General features: G+C 49.2%; 1 protein-coding gene across 7 annotated transcripts in view; it reads left to right on the top strand.

Moving 5' to 3' along the window:
• DMD (dystrophin) overlaps positions 1-18074 on the top strand; it is a 660617-nt gene that overhangs the window by 301629 nt on the left and 340914 nt on the right. For all 7 annotated transcript variants that reach the window (XM_039914163.1, XM_039914164.1, XM_039914160.1 and 4 more), the window contains 3 exons: positions 7603-7764; positions 12484-12594; positions 15479-15652. In XM_039914163.1, coding sequence (XP_039770097.1) covers positions 7603-7764; positions 12484-12594; positions 15479-15652 — 447 coding nt within the window. The remainder of the gene's footprint in view (positions 1-7602; positions 7765-12483; positions 12595-15478; positions 15653-18074) is intronic.

Raw genomic sequence — 18074 nt, 5'->3', positions numbered from 1 at the left:
AATCCCCGTTTCGCAGGTGAGGTAACTGAGGCCCAGAGAAGCGAAGTGACTTGCCTAAGCGCCTCAGGCCCGCTGCAAGAGGCCCCCAGAGTCTCCAGCTGGCAGGGCTATTGTTAAATAGAAGGAGGCCCAGATCTACCTCTGAACAGGATCCTCTGTTATAGGTAGCTTGCTTTGCAAGAGATTGCTTACCACCCTCTTATCCCAGGTTATCTCTTGGTAGGTCTTAGAGAACGAACTATAAGGGAAGTGGTATTTTTCTTTAACATTTCCGGGTTCCGAACTCTTGGCTTTAGCCACACCGACTTCCCCGTCGTTACGCTCTGCCTTTCCACCACCCTGGCAGTGACCTCCCTCAACCACTGCAGCGGGCCCGGCGAAATGGCACCCGTCCGTGTTCAAGGTGACTTCCCTCGTGCGGGGAGCCTTATCTGTCCACACCTGTTCTCATAATGAATGTTTACGTGAAGAATAGCCGACGTGGGCGGGTGCCAGTAAAACCCTTCCAGCGGGAGGGAAGGACCCACACATCACTGGGATATTTACACAATTAATTGAGCGCTGCAGTGAGAGGGTTTTAGAAGAATGATACTGTATACTCGGGAAAGAAATACTGGTCTCGAGCCAGAAGATGGCTTCGTGTTCGATCCTGTATCTTTCTTTCTTTAGTTTAGTTAACCAAGGGCAAGACGAGTTCTCGTGCAGCTGGGCGAGCAGTCAGCTTTGTTTTCTCCCCTTAATCCCGTCGTTTTTCTCCACGGGTTCAGTTTATCCAACAATAAGCCTTAAAGAGGAGCTTAGGTTTTAACTGGGGAGGGATGGTCGTCGGATCGTTCCTATCCGACAATCCCTGGCACGCAGTTAACGTTGAAGAATTACTATTGCTACTATTGGTATTAATATTATTGTTATCATCATCATCGTCGCTGCCGCGTGGATCAGTGCGGTGAAACGTTTTACTGTTTACTACATAGGGACTTGGGTTCAGTTCCTACTGGCCTCCCTGACCAGTCGCTCTTCTCAGCCTTCCCGCTGTTCCTGTGTTGTGGTTTTTTTTTAAATTTCAGTGGTATTTGTTAAGTGTTTACCGTACGCCAGACACGGTAATAAGGCCTGGGTTAGATACGGGGTTGGACTCAGTCCGTGTCCCACGTGGGGGTCACAGTCCTAATTCTCATTTTGCAGAGGAGGGCACTGAGGCAAAGCGGCGTTAAGTGACTTGTCTCAGGTCACACGGCTTGCAAGTGGGGGATCTGGGATTGGAACTTTGGTCCTTCTGACTCCCAGGCCTGTCGCTCCTAGGTGGATTGTGCTTCATAGATCGACTGCTTTATGTTGCGTGGGAGCAGGAGGGTGAGCTGTATTCTTGAGGCAGTGTGGGGGTTTAATGTAATGAGGCGAGATTGAGGAAGTTTTCTGTCCTCTTTCCGTGTCTCTTGCTTCTAGGATTCTCTCCCAAGTTCTTAACCCAGAGCTCTGCAGTCAGCAGGTGCTCAAGCAGTAATACTTGATTGACTGTCCGTATTACTGCTCGATTGGCTCACTGGTCATCTCCAACTTACCGCTGTCAATTGGAGGTGTCCAGTGGTCCAGAGGGAGAAGAGCCGTGCACCGCCGTGCCTCAGCTAAATGGTGTCCTAGAGCAGCTTCCTCCTGTTAGAGCAGCAGAAAACCTCTGCCGATCCGTTTAAAACAAACCATAGCATTCCCTCCCTTGATTTTGTAAATGACTGTTGCCCCCACACAAATTGACTTCCTGAGAAACTCGGTGAAGATGTCTGAAATATTGAATTTCAGTATAGTGGCTGTATCTCTGTAATGAGGGGGGGTCCGACACTAGTAGTTCATTGTGTGACCTTCAAAGCCCGGGGTCAGATTCACTAGGGAAGGTATGGATTACCAACCCAGTTTCAGGGTGATTGGCCCGTAATCCGTCGAGGCAGCATTCGGCCCTGCATCCTGATGGACGGCCCCACTCTCTCCGCACACCGAGGGAAAAGCCGTTCTCGAGACGCTCCTCCTGCCCCCGGAACCACATTCATCTTGACCTCATGCCACCCCTCAACTAATTTGACCTCCTCTGGCCGTTGAGCGGAGCTTTCCGAGATCTGGGAATGGGGAGTGCGGAACCAATCGCCAAGCGATTGGCTCGGAAGGCAGCGACCCGCCGGCCTCGGGGTTTCATAGAACAGCATCCCACGGGTCACAGCTGGATGAGGCAGAGGGTAATTGTGAGGCGCCCCTCACGAGCATCTTCCGCAGACACCATAGCCCAAGCGCGGACCCAGCAGTGTGAACAGAGGGGGCTCAACCGAAAGACATCCCGGGTGGAAAATGTCAAGAGCAGGAACACTAGGCCACGCTGATTCTCGGTTTCAGGACTTTGATCAGAATTTAGTGATTTCACTCTGTGTTTGGAGTTTCTCTCTCTGGAATTGAAAAACGAATCCAATTCATTGGTATTAATGATTTTCATTTCATTGTGGATGGGAAATGTGCTTACCGACTCTGTTATTTTGTACTCTCCCAAGCACTTAGTACAGTCCTCTGCGCCTACCAAGTGCACGGTCGAGACTGTCGATAAAGTGGCTATGTTGTGCAGAGCGCTGCGCTAGACACTGGGGAAAAAACATACGGGGATGAGAAAAAAACCTGGTCCCTGTCCCCCAAAGGGCTCCCAAACTGCACATAATGGAGGGGAGAAGAGTTGAGAGACAGCCATCCAAGGAAAACTGGAACAGTTTTAAAACAGCCAAATGAAAGCCAAGGACAAAGATAATAATAACCTTGGTATTTGTTAAGTACCCACTGTGGGCCAGCTCCGTTCTACGCACTGGGATCGATACAGGCTAATCGGGTTGGACCCAATCCCTGTCCCCCATGGGATTCACAGTTTTAATCCCCATTTGACAGATGAATTGACCGAGGCACCGAGAGTGAAGTGGCTCGCTCAAGATCACACACAGCAGAGAGGTGTGGAGCTGAGATTAGAACTCAGGTCCTTCTGACTCCCAGGACCGGGCAACGAGCGGGCCAGGACTCCGTGGCTAGAGGGAGGAGCGGATTTGGGGCTCCTTGGGGCTCAGAGCTCACCAGCCTCAGCTCGCATGGAGGGGCGGGTTTTCCACCAAGGGGCACCCCGGATTCAACTCGCACAGGCCCCCCCGGGTCGCGGTGTCTGTCGGGCCGTGTCGGGGCAGTCCCGGTCTCGGCAGCGTCTGGGATTTTCCAGGCAGCGGCCGTGGCGAAGGTCAAACGAGCGTCTGTGCGTATGTAATCTCCCTCGAAAGGCTTAATTGTGTCAACAGATCCCTGGGGGGAACCGCAAATTCTGGAATGAAGAATTACAGATGCCGAGTCTGTTTGTTATCATAAGCCCGTCCATTAATTCCCAAATTAATTCCAACCAAAGCACGGTACAGTAGGTTTAATCATTTCAGCAGGCCTGGTCCCTTTTCAAATGGAAAAATAACCATTAAATCATTGGATTCTTCAAGATAACTTTATAATTATTTATCGTAAGGCGAGGGGGACTTTTCCATCATTTAAAATGAAGTTTTCTGCGGCCGTTTCTCATCCACTGGAAGTCAAAGCTTTCCTTAACCAGAGCTGCTGCCCTCATTCCTCTTGGACAGTTTCTTCCAACTGAATTTCTCTGACGGGATTCACCCCTGACTTGGGAGCAGGCAGTGTGGAAATACAAAGAGCCGCATGAATTTTTCAAGGAAGCCAGCGTATAAGAGAGTGAGAGAGAGAAATACGCACAGTGAGCCAGAGTGAGAGATAGGATACAGTCAGACATTCACAGTCTCATTTTAAGGCTTCTGTTCCTTCAGTTCCCCTTCCCCATATGCCTATAACCTAACAATTGTCTGGTACTTAAGAAGCCACACTATTGTAGCATCAGTCGTCTCTCCGTCGCATCATGCCGGTCGACTCCTTCCATTCTCTGATTCACTGGACCCTGTGGTGAGACACTGACCCGGGAATCCGTTATCCATCTCTAACCACTTGCACCGAGTCCCCGGCAGGTGTGGCCATGCCCAAGGATTAAGTTAATAGAGTCGAAAATTCCATTTTGAGTCTTGCCGTTTACTCCTTCTCCTGAGCAATCCTCCTTTATCTTTGCTCACCTCTGCTTCTCAGCTACAGGCGTAGCTCCTCTGATGTGTTTTTCACCTGTACAGTTCAGGTAAACCCTCTAGACCGAAAACTCATTGTGGAGGGGGAACATATTTACCCTATTTATTACCCTATTTATTATTCATCATCCTATCGTTACCCTATTTATTTTGTCATTACCCTATTTATTTTGTTAATTTTGTTAACGAAATGTACATCGCCTTGATTCTATTTAGTTGCCATTGTTCATACGCGTTATTCTTCCCCTTGACTCTATTTATTGCCATTGTTCTCGTCTTTCCGTCTCCCCCGATTAGACCGTGAGCCCGTCAAACGGCAGGGACTGTTTCTATCTGTTGCCCACTTGTTCATTCCAAGCGCTTAGTACAGTGCTCTGCACATAGTAAGCGCTCAGTAAATACTATTGAATGAATGAATGAACATATTTACCAACGGTGTTGTAGTATACTTTCCCGAGCATTGAGTACAGCGTTCTGAACACAGTAAGTGCTCAGTCAATATCGCTGATGGATCGATGGATTATGAATCAGGGTTCAGACTGAAACAAAAATTCCCAGGGCAAACTCCTGGTCCTGCTACAAACGCCATATATGATTTTGAGAGCAGTTCCATCAATATCACCTAATTGGTTTTATTTTAATGCTATTTGTTAAGTGCTGACTAAATGCCAGGCACTCTACTAAGAGCTGGGGTAGATACAAACTAATCAGGTTGGGCACAGTCCCTATCCCACATGGCGCTCCCAGTCTTAATCCCCATTTTACAGATGAGGAAGCTGAGGCTTAGAGAAATTAAGTGACTTGCCCAAGGTTGCGCGGCAGACAAGAGGCGGAGCCGGAATTAGACCCCAGGTCCTTCTGACTCCCAGGCCTGTGCTCTATCTAGGCTACTACATTCTACAGGGGGAGACAGACATTAAAATAAATTTCAGGTCGGAGAAATGATAGAGCGTAAGGATATTTCTATAAGGGCAATGGGACTGGAATGGTTTCCAAGTGATTAAGATGTTACACGGCCAAGTACGTAGTTGACACAGAGCAGACGGCCGACCGGGGAAAAGGGGGACTTTAGCCAGGGAATTGATCCATTAGGAAGGGACTAGCTGGTCGATTTAATCCTTCGACTTGGTGAGTTCTCTCGGCGTGATTGCGTGAGAAGGTTGGCCTTTGGCATCTGTTCTGTTTCTGCTCTCTCTGTGTATTTGCTCTGCCCTTTTGGCCTCCTCCCATTTCCTCCTCCCCAATTTTCCTCTGCCCTTGGTTCTTCTGGGTGAGTCCTCCAGCCTGTTCTGAGCCCTCCACTCTTCAAACCCCTCCTGAAGGCCCATCTCCTCCAAGAGGCTTTCCCTACTTCCCTCTTACCCTCTCCCAAATGCTTAGTACAGAGCCGTGCACACAATAAGTGCTCAATAAATCCCACTGACCGACTGCCTGATTGACCGCTCTATCCTGCTTTCCTCACCAACATAATTTGCCTTTCCGACTTGGAATTGCTGCTAACTCCCTCGACTTAGATTATCTTTACACCGACATCTACTACAACCATTACTTTGACTAAGAATAAAAATAGTGTTAGTCTTTAGCGAGATTTTACTTTATGCTGAGGAAGTTCTAAGTTCTGGAACATAGGCGAGCTAATGAGATGGGACACGGTTCCTCTCACGTGCGGGACTCACCGGCTGAGGGAAGGAGAACAGGTATTTCAACCCCCAGAGAAGCAGCGTGACAATGGGCACAGCGCGGGCTCGAGAGTCGGAAGGACCTGGGTTCTAGTCCCGGCTCCAGCACCTGCCTGCGGTGTGACCTTGGACAAATCGCTTAACTGCTCTGCGCCTCAGTTCGCTCGCCTGTAAAGTGGGGATCAAGAGTGTGAGCCCCATCTGGGACGGGGACTGTGTCCAACCTGATTAATTATATCTACCCCAGGACTTAGAACAGTGCCTGGCACATAGTAAACACTTAATAAATACCATTAAAAAAAATAAAGCTGAGGCACAGAGATATTCAGTGACCCGCTCAAGGACACAGTGTGTGACGGTTGCGGAGACAGGACTAGAACCCGCCTCTTGTGACTGAGGAGATTACCATCTAATGCAGGAGCTGATGGTTCATTTCTCTGTCCCTTCTTCACCTGTTAGTGCATAGAAATGTAAAACCAAAATAGCACAAAAGAAAGATCTATTTAAAAAATGGATTTATGTTCATTTCTCGGAACTCTTGTATATAGGAGCATTACGTTGGAAGACTCTGGGACTATATTTGAGTTGGTTTTGTCACCTCATGTGAATACCTGCAAGAAAGATTTGTCCTAAGGACCTTTCCCGGCCCAGGGCAGTGGCAGGGCTTTTGATACTTCACAATTATGGAACTTGTTAAGCACTCACTTTGTGCCAGACACTATACTAAACGCTGGGGTAAATACAAGATAATCAGATAGGACACAGTCCATGTTTTAAATGGGACTGACAGTCTTAATCCCCGTTTTGCAGGTGAGGGAACTGAGGCAACAGAGAAGTAAGGTGACTTACCCAAGGTCATACAGCAGATCATTTGTGGGGCCAGCATTAAAATACAGGTCCTTCTCAATCCCAGGCCCTGGCTCTATCCATTAGACCACCTCTCCTCCCCTTGCCCCATCCCAGAGGGGAGAACACCCCCCCACCTGTCTGTTGTGTGACCTTGGGCAAGTCATTTAACTTCTCTGGGCCTCAGGTACTTCGTCTGTATAATGGGAATTGAGACTGTGAACCCCACGTGGGGCAGGGACTGTGTTCAACCTGTTTCGCTGGTATCCACCCTTAGGACAGTGCGTGGCAGATAGTAAGTGCTTAACAAATACCATGATTATTATTATCATTATTATTATTAACACACCACCACAGACTCCCAGAAGGACAGAGCCATGGTCATCGGCCCACCCGGGCCGCACCCTAAGAGCCGGTGGAAAACCGACTCGGGCCTGGTCAGGCTAAGCCACTGTGCCTCACAAACTGGGGTTTGGGATTCTTCTTGTGCGAAGGGTCTGATTCTCAAAGACCCTGTCTCACTTGTGGAGAGGGATTATCCATCTCGAACGAGATTGTGCTAGCCATGACCCACTTCCAAGCCCACTAAGTCTCCTGGCCTCCGTAATGAGATCAGGAGAGTCATTCGGTCTCAGAATAGCAGAACGCCAAGGGCGCGGTGGCTTCTTTCCCTTCGGCCGTTCGGTGCAAAGTCCCCGACAGAATTCCCTAGTCTCTGTGCGGGGCTTGGAGCTTCGAGGACCTCCGATATCGACCCGGCGCCGGCCCACTGTCTTCCAGCAAAGCCGAATGAGCGGCAGGAAGCAGCGGAATTCTTCTTACAGAAAGGTCCTCGTGACCCGGTTCAAAACTCTGTTCGGGGGCAGGAGGGTTGGGAAAGCTGAGGAGATTATCCACCTGAAATGCTTTTAACTTTATTTCTTCTCAACCTTCAGGCCGTGAGGAGGCAAAAGGTCCTGGAACAGAGCATCCAATCTGCTCAGGAGATCGACAAAACCCTCCGCTTGATCCAAGAGTCCCTTGCGGTCGCCGACAGACAGTTGGCCGCCTACCTCGCGGACAGAGTGGACGCCGCCCAGGTCCCTCAGGAAGCCCAGGTGAGGGAGGACGAGTCGGTTCGGAGCCGTCGTGGTCATCGTTTTCAGCAAGGCCTTTGGGTTCTGAAATAATGTTAGCATCTCCCTTGATTTTATTGCCGTGACCTGCGTTTTCCCTGACAACATTGAGCGTTCTCCCTCAGGGGAATTTGAGGGAATGGGGGGAACTGGGGTTGACGGCCAGCCCGCGGGGAATTGAACGGGCAGTGGCAGAACCCTGAGGCAGGGGCAGCCTGTTAGACAGTGACGGGTGCAGTTCCACCTCGGCAATCTCCCCTCCAAGGTCACCGGGCACAGTTTGGATCCTAAAGGCGGGACACAATGGTGTGATGATATTCCTAGTGACAGCGACGACGACTGTTTAGTTCCACCAGCCGGAGGCACCAGCATCTCTGCTGTACTCTCCAGCAGTTACTTAAGTAAATAGGTCCCAAAGCAATGAGCGATTCAGCACTCACAGTTTTTTTATATTTTATTATGAGTTAAGCGCTTATTACGTGCCAGGCACTATACTAAGCGTTCAGGTAGAGACAAGGTAATCAACTGGACACGGTCCATGTCCCACAAGAAGCTCACAGTCTTAATCCCCATTTTACAGATGAGGGAATGGAGGCACAGAGAAGCGAAGTGACTTACCCAAGGTCACAGAGTAGACAAGTGGCAGAGCTGAGATTAGAGCCCAGATCCTCTGACACTAGGCCACGCTGCTTCTCACCTGCCTCGGGTCATCATGCCGCCCACTCGGATGAACCAGAGCTTCGCAGTGAAGTTTCCACAGTTGGAGACTGGGACGGTGACTCATTCGGGGATTGATTTAAGCAGACACCGTGGGCCAAGCACTGGGTTAAACGCTGGTATAGATGGAGGATAAATGAGGCAGTCACAGTTCCCTGCCCCCCACAATTGCCATTTCATCGCCGGTGTTCCCAAATAGCTTCTACCCGAGTGGGTGGGGGCATTTACACGGTTGCATCTACACCCCAATAACTACAGGCAACTAAGCAGCACAAGTTACTTTCTGGTTGAGGCTAAGGGTATTTTCAACATCGTATTGTCCTTCACAGTTCATAGGTGTTATCAAATACGTCGCTTGTATAATGGAACTAACACTGAATAGAAAGCGAACCTTTGATGCTTCCCTTAGGAAAGAACCTTTTAGGGAACATTTCAGTAATCACTATGGTTAATTGGTTTGTAGTCTCTTGTCCCTCTGAATCTCCTTCTTCCGAAATATGAATGTAACCGTTAACTAGGTCTATCGGTTCATCAAGTATTTTTGCATGTAATAGACCATTAGAGAAATATATATTTTACGATAACTGTGTAGTCACTGGTCGAACAGGGTGTGGGGTTAGGAAAAAACCTCGAATTCCACTAATACTAATTTATCATTTTCCGTGTAATTTGGTAGTGGCTCCTTTTTAACAAATCTTCAGATGTGGTTCTGGACTATTTTCCAGCAAAGTTACCTAAAAATAGCAAAGTATAACACAAATATGAACCTAAATCTACTTAAATTAGACCAGAAGCCTTACTAATATTTAGCAACCAAGTTTAATATATTCTGAGGATTTGGGTGGCACCTGCTTTTTTGAAATAAAGTGTGACGTTGAATTCACCAAGTGGTACTGCATAAACCTGGCGAGTGCAGATAAGCCGGAGCTGTTGAATCTCCCTCTTTTGCCGCCTCCTCTTCCGCCGTCTCCTTCTCCCCTTCTTGTTCCTCCTTTTTCTCCTCTTCCTCCCCAGGGTCCCTTGCTTCCTTCCTCTCCCCTTCCTCCCTCATTCTTCCTCCCTCATCTCTCCTCCTCCTCCTCTCGAATGGTAGAATCTATCCACCAAATATAAACGAAGGGTTTTCAAGTTGTGGGTTAGTGTTAATAATATACAGCTTTTCCAACTCCAAAAGGTCAGCGATATTGATCCAGGGAAAATATAAGCCCACATGTCCTTTTAGCACATGGAACGGGTAGAGATTCCCCAAAAGCGGGTTTGACTCATTTGCCCATTTTCGACTTCTGCTTGGATGTCCACCTTAGTATCATCTCTCTTCCTTCTGCGTGTGTCTCACCCCACCCTGTGGCACCGGGTTTTTAACAGAATCGTTGTATCTGTCTTTTCGTGGGACTGGCATCGCTGTCGTCATGGAAAACAAGTAATTCTCAACCTCCTAAAATGAGAAATTCATTATTCTGGTCTTTGTCAAATGCTTACTGTGTGTTCTAGGCACTGGTAGTCACAAGATCATCAGGCCCACACTGGGCTCACGGTCTAAGTAGGAGGGAGAACGGGTTTTGAACCCCCATTTTGCAGATCAGGGACTTGAGGCCCAGAGAAGTTAAGTGACTTGCCCGCGGTCACACAGCAGGTAAGCGGCAGAGCTGGGATTGGAACCCAGATCCTCTAACTACCGGGCTCGCAGTGTTGTATTCCGGTGCCCTCTGCTCCACACAACCGCCCCAACCTCCTCGAGCCTGTGGACACGGGTCGAAGGGCTGAGGCCCGGGGCCTCTGGTTTTTCCCTCTCTGCCTGTCTACACATGGAGCAGAAGCTGGCGCGGAGACAGGGTCCTGGCCATAGCAGCCGATCGTCGACGTTGCCGCTGTTTGTTAACGAGATTTTTAAACGTTTTCTCCTCACAACGAACCCGCTTCACTGTGCCTCGTCAGCACATTTTTTCTGCCATTCCCTTCATTTCATTTGCCTTGATGCTGCAGTAGCAACTAATCCTCGGTGATTCACACCATTCTCCTCATCAGGCTTTCCTAAATCCCTAACAATTTTCCCTCCTAAGCGTGTTTCCTATTTTTAATTAAGAACCACTCCTCTGGCACGCTATTGTATTACTTCTGTTCTCCCCTTCTGGCGAAATGTTTTCCCACTTGGCTTTATCGAGAGTCGTTGTCCGTTTCATATTTCAGAAAACCTCCCGAATTTATTTATCCGAGCTTGTTTTATGTTTTTGTCGTTTCCCCCCCTTCATTCACTGAATATTCGGAGCGGTCTTGGCTTCATTTTGCTTGTCGTGGCTGTCATTAGCTTGATCTAGGAAGATGGTGAGTGGAGGAAAATGGTGATTACAGGCCCAGAGCCGAGCTTGGCTAATTGTACGGTGCTCAACTGCAATCACCCTGAGTTTCTTTTAAGTTTTAGAGCTTCTTGGTTGGTTTTTTTTGTTTCTTATTGGTATTTGTAACGTGGTTACTATGTGTCAAGCAACGTTGTGAGTGCTGAAGAGATACAGGGTTATGAGGTGGGACGCAGTCCTTGTTTCACATGGAGCTCACAGTCTAGGAAGTGGGATTCAATCTCCATTTTGCAGGTGAGGTAACTGAGACACAGATAAGTGAAGTGAGTTGCCCAAGGTCACATAGCAGGCAGTTGGCCCAGCAGGGATTAGAACCCAGACCCTCCGGCTCCCAGGCCCGGACTCTTTCCTCTCGGCCACGCCGCTTCCCACTCTCTCGCTCGTTCTCGGTCATCATTTCAAATTGTTTCTCTTGACAGGTGTTATTAATTATCAAGTGACAAAAGTGAAGAGGCTCCCTTGGGCCTGGGGGCAGTGAGCATGGGGGGCAAGGCCAAGTTGAGCCAGGGTATGTGGGCACAACGTCAGAGTCGTCCCACAGGCCCGCAGCTATGTCACTGGCTTAGGGTGATGGGCAGAGAATACCCTGAAAAGTATCTCATCCACCGGGGTACGTGATCTATTTTTAGGGCCCTTCAGGAAGCTCCTGGCCCAATATTTTTCCTCCCCGACTCTTCCGGGCCCCGTGCTTCTGGCCCCGCTGCGCAACTATCGGGCCCTTCAACGCTGGCAGTGTCCACTCGCCTGGTCAGAACCGGTAGATGGCAGAACTGCCCTGGGGGGCTTCTAGCACATAGTTCAGGGTGGGTGCACTGGGGGCTCAAGCTGCTTGGGTATTCGCTTCCGGCTCCCAGGGAGCTCACGCCTCGTGGCTCTTAGCAGGGTGGTCGATGGCCTGCGTGCCAGTGAATATCAAATGTCTAAAGGTCACAGATGCAAGTGCACATCTCCCTAGGGAGCCCCTAGCAGCCAGCCAAAACCCATTCCCATTGAAGCCCTTGAATCTCCCACCCCTACCCCAGTAGTTAAATTTAAATCCAACCTGTGGAAATGTGAGAGCCATCATGCAGACGAAGAGCTGATCCCTTTCAGCAGGTTGGCGACTCCCGAGTTAGGCCCAGTCACCCAGCGCCGGAGCCCGCGGCTCGCGGGGCTAGAGTCGCCATCCATTTCACCGTACTGTGGGCCACTGACACGGGGGAAACCCATCCTCCAGCTTCCGCCACCGCCTTACGTCCGTCCCATCCCACTGTACGACAGCTTCCACCTGTCCAGATCCCGGGGCCATTTCTGGGAGAGGAGTGACATTTTCAAATGCTTCAGGTGGACCGTCGGCCACCAGAAATCCACGGCCGCGTGGGGACGTGAGTCGAGCGTCCCCTCCGGTCTGAAGGATATTTTCTCGGAGGAAGTGATGGGACCCCTTGTGGATTTTTTCCTCCCCCATTGCGGTCCACAAGGAATGATGGACCCAATGTTGTTTTCCCACGTGCTCGTGTTCTCCCTGAGAGGGGGGCCGTTGTGTAGCCCTTGCCCTGGGAGAGATTGTTGAAATAGCAGTTTGCGTCAGGGAGCCGCTCGGCTGTTTCCACCAAGCCAAATCTGATGCCTCGCGTTGTCTCCCCGACAGAAAATCCAGGCGGAGTTTACCAGCCACGAAGTGAGTTTGGAAGAAATGAAGAAGCGGAGCCAGGGGAAGGGAGCCACCCAGCGAGTGCTCGCCCAGATTGACGCGGCCCAGGTGAGTTCCCGTCTGCACCCCAAGATCGAACATGAGCAAAGTGAGGAACAAAAAACATTTGCACTTGCGGTTTTATGGGGTCTTTTGTTTATGGTATTCGTTAAGCGCTTACTTGGTTCCGGGCACTGTTAGATATAAGCTAACCCGGTTGGACACAGTCCATGTCCCACATGGGGATCAAAGCCTACTTCCCCATTCGACAGCTGAGGTAAGTGAGGCCCAGAGAAGTTAAGTAGGTTGCCACAGGGTCACACAGCGGACATGTGGCGGAGCCGGGATTAGAACCCAGGTCCTTCTAACTCCCAGGCCCGTGCTCTAGCCACTAGGTCGCCGGGCTTCTCTGGAGGTGCCTGCTCCAGTAGAGAAAGAGAGGCAGCCCCCTGTTTTTGCTCCAAAGAAATGCAAATCAAATTGTAATCAACTGAGAACTCAACTCTTCTAGCGTAAATCTTTTCAACGGGACAGGCCTAAAGAGTTATTGCTTGGAGGCTTAGGGGATAGAATGAACTCATTCTGTGTGGAATCATTTATAAAAAATGGACAGTAGGAACGCTTGGGATTATTTAGAAGAGAGGCTTACAAAGTTTTATGCTCTTATACAAATATTTAAGAAGATTTTGGTCCTTGTATACGCTCAAGAATCAAGTCATTGGCAAACGTCGGAGCGAAATAACTTTGGATGGAAGTAGGATCGCGTCTACCGTTGCTGGAATGTAAGCTTCTCGAGGGCAGGGATCCTGTCTAATTAAGCATTAAGATCCCGTCTGCCTTAAGCACACGCAGTAGGTGCTGAGAACGTAGTACCGTTGGACTAATTCATTGTCACTAACCCAGAAGCAAGGGATGTCATTTGCTTCCCTAAAATAAAATCTAACTTTCATTTGAATTGTGATGAAAAAAGCATTTGGAAAATCCCAGGTCATGGAATACAGAAAAACACTTCTGATTTTCCCTAGGAGCATAACCATATGAAATAATAATATTTGTTAAATGCTTCCCGTGGGCCAACCACTGTGCTAAGCATTTGATATAAGATAATCAGTTCACAGACAATTGCTGTCCCACAAGGGACTTACAGTCTAAGTAGGAAGGAGGACAGGTATTAAATTTCCATTTTACAGAGGAAGAACCTGAGGCACAGAGAAGTTAAATGACTTACCCAAGATGACACAGCAGGCAAGTGGCAGAGCCAGGATTAGAACCCACGTCCTCTTGACTCCCAGGCTCTGCTCTTTCCACTTGGCCACAGTAGTGATTGCCCCTCTCAGGGTCACTCCTGGAGGGTTTCCTGTCCTCTACCAGTCTCGACTACGGGAGGGAGAGTCAAGCGGAGGCCTACCCATTCCATTCCTTGCTTGGGCGGTGGCTGGCGAGTGGCAGGCAATCTGCTACAAGTCAAAACTCCCCCGTGCCGGGCAACAGCGGCACGGGAGAGAGTTGAGGGTGGAGACTCGAGTTTACGGCGCGGAAGGCGCCGACGGTAAACCGCTTCCCGATTTTTACCAAGAAAGCTCTGTGGATACACTACCAGAACGATCGCGGGTGTGTCCGTGGCGTCGCTGTGGGTTGGAAACCACTCGACGGCGTGAGACAAGACGGTAGTGATTACAGCCCCCAAGGGAAAGGTCAACTGAGAGTCTTTCACAGGAAAGTAATGATGTCTGGAGTCATGTCACCATGTCTGGTCTTGGAATAGTTTTGGTTGTTTTGGAAATGTTGAACCACAGAAGTGAAAGTCTAGAATTTCTCTTCTAATTGTGTCATACAACCCCAGGCAGGATTTTGGGACCAATTAACAATATTCTACCGCAGTCCCAGGCAGGCTGTCTAAATTGTTAAAAGGACTTTATGGTACCTATTTTTTAAGCTATTTGTTTAGCGCTTACTATTATATGCCGGGCACTCTGCTAAGCTCTGGGTTAGATTCGTGACAGTCAAGATGGACACAGTCCCTGAAGCAGCGTGGCTCAGTGGAAAGAGCCTGGGCTTGGGATTCAGAAGTCATGGGTTCTAATCCCGGCTCCGCTGCTTGTCAGCTGTGTGACTTTGGGCAAGTCACTTAAATTCCCTGTGCCTTAGTTACCTCATCTGTAAAATGGAGAACCCCATGTGGGACAACCTGATCACCTTGTATCCCCCCAGCGCTTAGAACAGTGCTTTGCACATAGTAAGTGCTAAACAAATGCCATCATCATTATTATTATTATTATTATTCCAGTCACCGTACTGAAGGCTAGGGTAGATAAGCTAATCATGTTGGACACAGTCCAGGTAATAATAATAATGATAATCATAGCAATAATAATGATGGCGGTGTTAAGTGCTTACTGTGTGCTAGGCACTGTTTTAAACACAGGGGTAGATAATCAGGTTGGACACAGTCCCTGCCCCACATGGGGCTCCCAGTCTTAATCCCCAGTTTACCGATGAGGTAACTGAGGCACAGAGAAGTGAGGTGACTTGGGACAAAGTAAGTGTTTAACAAGTTCCATACTTATCATTATTATTAGGTGAGAGGTCAGGGCCCATGAAAGCTGGTGAGGAAGAGTAACAGCGTAGCCTAACGGATAGGGCTCGGGTCTGGGAGTCAGAAGGACTGGCTTCTAATCCTGACTCTGCCACTTGTCTGCCGTGTGACCTTGGACGAGTCACTCAACTTCTCTTGGCTTCAGTTCCCTCATCCGTAAAATGGGGGTGAAGACTGAACCCCATGTGATACAGGGACTGAGCAGCTGGTATCTGTACCTGAGAAGCTGGTATCTACCCAGCACTTAGTACCGTCCCTGGCCCGTAGTGAGGGCTTAACAAATACCATTTTTTAAAAAAAGTCAAATTCCCCTGACCCACCTAAACTGGGCAGTGACCGAGCTCTTTGTCCCCCCAGAAAAAGCTGCAGGATGTCTCCGTGAAGTTCCGCTTGTTCCAGAAACCGGCCAACTTCGAGAACCGCCTCCAGGAGGGCAAGAGGATTTTAGATGAGGTGAAGACGCAGCTGCCCGCGTTGGAGATGAAGAGTGTGGAGCAGGAAGTTGTTCAGTCCCAGCTGGATCATTGCATGGTAAGTCCGCCCTGCCCGCGTGGAGTCAAAAGAAATCATCCCCCTCTTTGGAGGCAGCAACCCGCCGTCCTGGAAATTAATATCAGACAGGCTTCCCAACTCCAGAGGTGTGGACAGAGGTTAGGGAGAAACAGTGTGCCCTGGGAGTGGGGGACCTGGGTTCTCCGCTCTGGCAGCTGCGTCCTGTATGACTTTGGGCTAGTCACTTAACTTTTCTGTGCCTCAGTTTCCTCCCCTGTTAAATGGGGATTAAATACCTTTTCTCCTTCCTCCTTGGACTGTGACACTCATGCAGGAAAGGGACTCTGTCCGCCCTAATTAATCCGTACCAACCCCGGTGCTCGGTACAGTGTTTGACACATAGTAAGCGCTGAAGAGATACCACAAAAACAGTTAAAGACTGCTTTGTCCAACGGTCACTCCATCACGTACTCACTACACGTTCAGAGTTGGGGGACAGGCCAGGTAGCCTGAGGAGACCCGGTCTCCGTACCACTTGAGGTGCACGGTTTTAAGGGAGTGAGAGAGCCGGTCTGTGTTTCCGAAGAAAGGACAGTGGAACAGTGGAACCGATCCCGCTGATTCATCTTTGCAAATGGTGGGAATTGTCTTCACCACCTGGATTTATAACACCTGCTGCAACAACCTCAATTAGAGAAAAAGCCACAACACATTTATCACCTTCTTATATGGCCAGTAGCAAAGAAGAATAGAGTTTTGTGCGGGAAAGTGACGATTGCGAAACAGAACTTAATTTGGAATGTCCCTTGCTTTTTAAAATGGATTCGTCACTGGAGCTTCAGGATTATGAAGTGGAATGAAAACATTCTTTAGGAAAGCAGGGGAGAGCTACGGTCAACTGGTCATATCTGGATAATCGGCAGTTGTAACAGAGCAGACAGAATGGATGCTGGAACAGTTTGGCCTCCCCCGGGGTCCACCTGGGGGTCCATAGCGTAGCCCGGATACTGTCCAGTGTCTTCCGTGGTCCTTTCGATACTCCTCTGGAGCCCGATCTGGCTCCTTCTGAGTGTTGGAGAACAAACTGCAGACATCTAAACCCAGGATGTCCAGACAGATTTTATGCAGAGGAGGGAGAAGCTGTGTGATGGCCGTTTCCTCTCTCTCCTTCCTTCCGCCTGCCATCTCCCCCTAATGCCTGGCACAGCCCCAGAACGTTTCATGGTCTCCTTGGGTGGTACCAGTAAGGGAGGGAGGGGTGTGGGGGTGCCCGGGGAGCGAGGCCTGGCTGGGCTGGTGGAGCTCCTCGGGGGAGTCGGAAATTTAGGACAGCGGCTCCTGATGCGTTCCATCTACGGGAGCTCCCCAGTACAAGACTCGGGGACCATTCAGGAGGACCAGAGTAACTTCCCCAGCTTGCAGCTCACACTCAGCTTGCTGCCATCTTCCTTCCTCCCTGGCAGGGCCATGGATGTAAGTGGTTTGGTTCTTCTGTTCTACTTGGCAACTAAATTTGAAACTCTTATCCCTGACACCCAATCATTTCGACCCACAGCGACACCACTTACACAGATCTCCCGGAATGCCCCACCCTCCATCTGTAATGGTAAACCACCCACATGCAGACCCCCCTAAATTTGAATTTTTTTTAATAAGGAATTTGTTGAGCCCTTACCATGTGCCGGGTACCGTAAGGAATGTGTTTATCCGTTATAGTGTACTCTCCCAAGTGCTTAGTACAGTGCTCTGCACACAGTCAGCACTCAATAAATACGACTGAGCGAACAAATGAATACTAGAACAATGTTTAGAACAGCACTCGACACATCGTAATCGCTTAACAAATGCCATCATTAGTTATGACTAGTGCTATGTTCTGGGGTAGATACAAGCTGATCAAACTGGACCCAGTCCATGTACCACATGGGGCTCACAGTCTTAATCCAAATTGTGCATTCCAAGCGCTTAGTACAGTGCTCTGCACATAGTAAGTGCTCAGTAAATACTTTTGAATGAAGATGAGGGAACTGAGACCCAGAGAAGCGCCCTAGACTTGCCCAAGGTCACACAGCAGAGAAGAGGTGCAACCAGAATTAGAACCCAGGTTCTTCTGACTCCCAGGCCCAGACTCTATCCATTAGACAACGCTGCCTCTGATTCCATCTTACCTTTTAGGCACCTACATGTTTACCCCTCCTACATTTGAAATTCTTATTCCTTAATCACCCTCATACAGACCCCAAAAAGGACACACAGACAGACCCAGTCCCACAGACACACATATAACCAAAAGAACAAAGCACAGCCATGTGATTCCTCACACACTTTACCAGTCACTTTACTCCCAAAATCCCCTCCTCTGGTTAATTCCATTGCAAACCTGCCTCCCTGAGGTTTAAATTCTCATTATTTTTCTAGACGTTCTTACTGCTGCTGTTGCCTTCATCGTTATCATTATCTA

The sequence above is a fragment of the Ornithorhynchus anatinus genome, chromosome 15 (assembly GCF_004115215.2).
Source record: "Ornithorhynchus anatinus isolate Pmale09 chromosome 15, mOrnAna1.pri.v4, whole genome shotgun sequence".
Classification (NCBI taxonomy): Eukaryota; Metazoa; Chordata; class Mammalia; order Monotremata; family Ornithorhynchidae; genus Ornithorhynchus; species Ornithorhynchus anatinus.
This window is presented reverse-complemented; position numbering and strand designations above follow the sequence as displayed.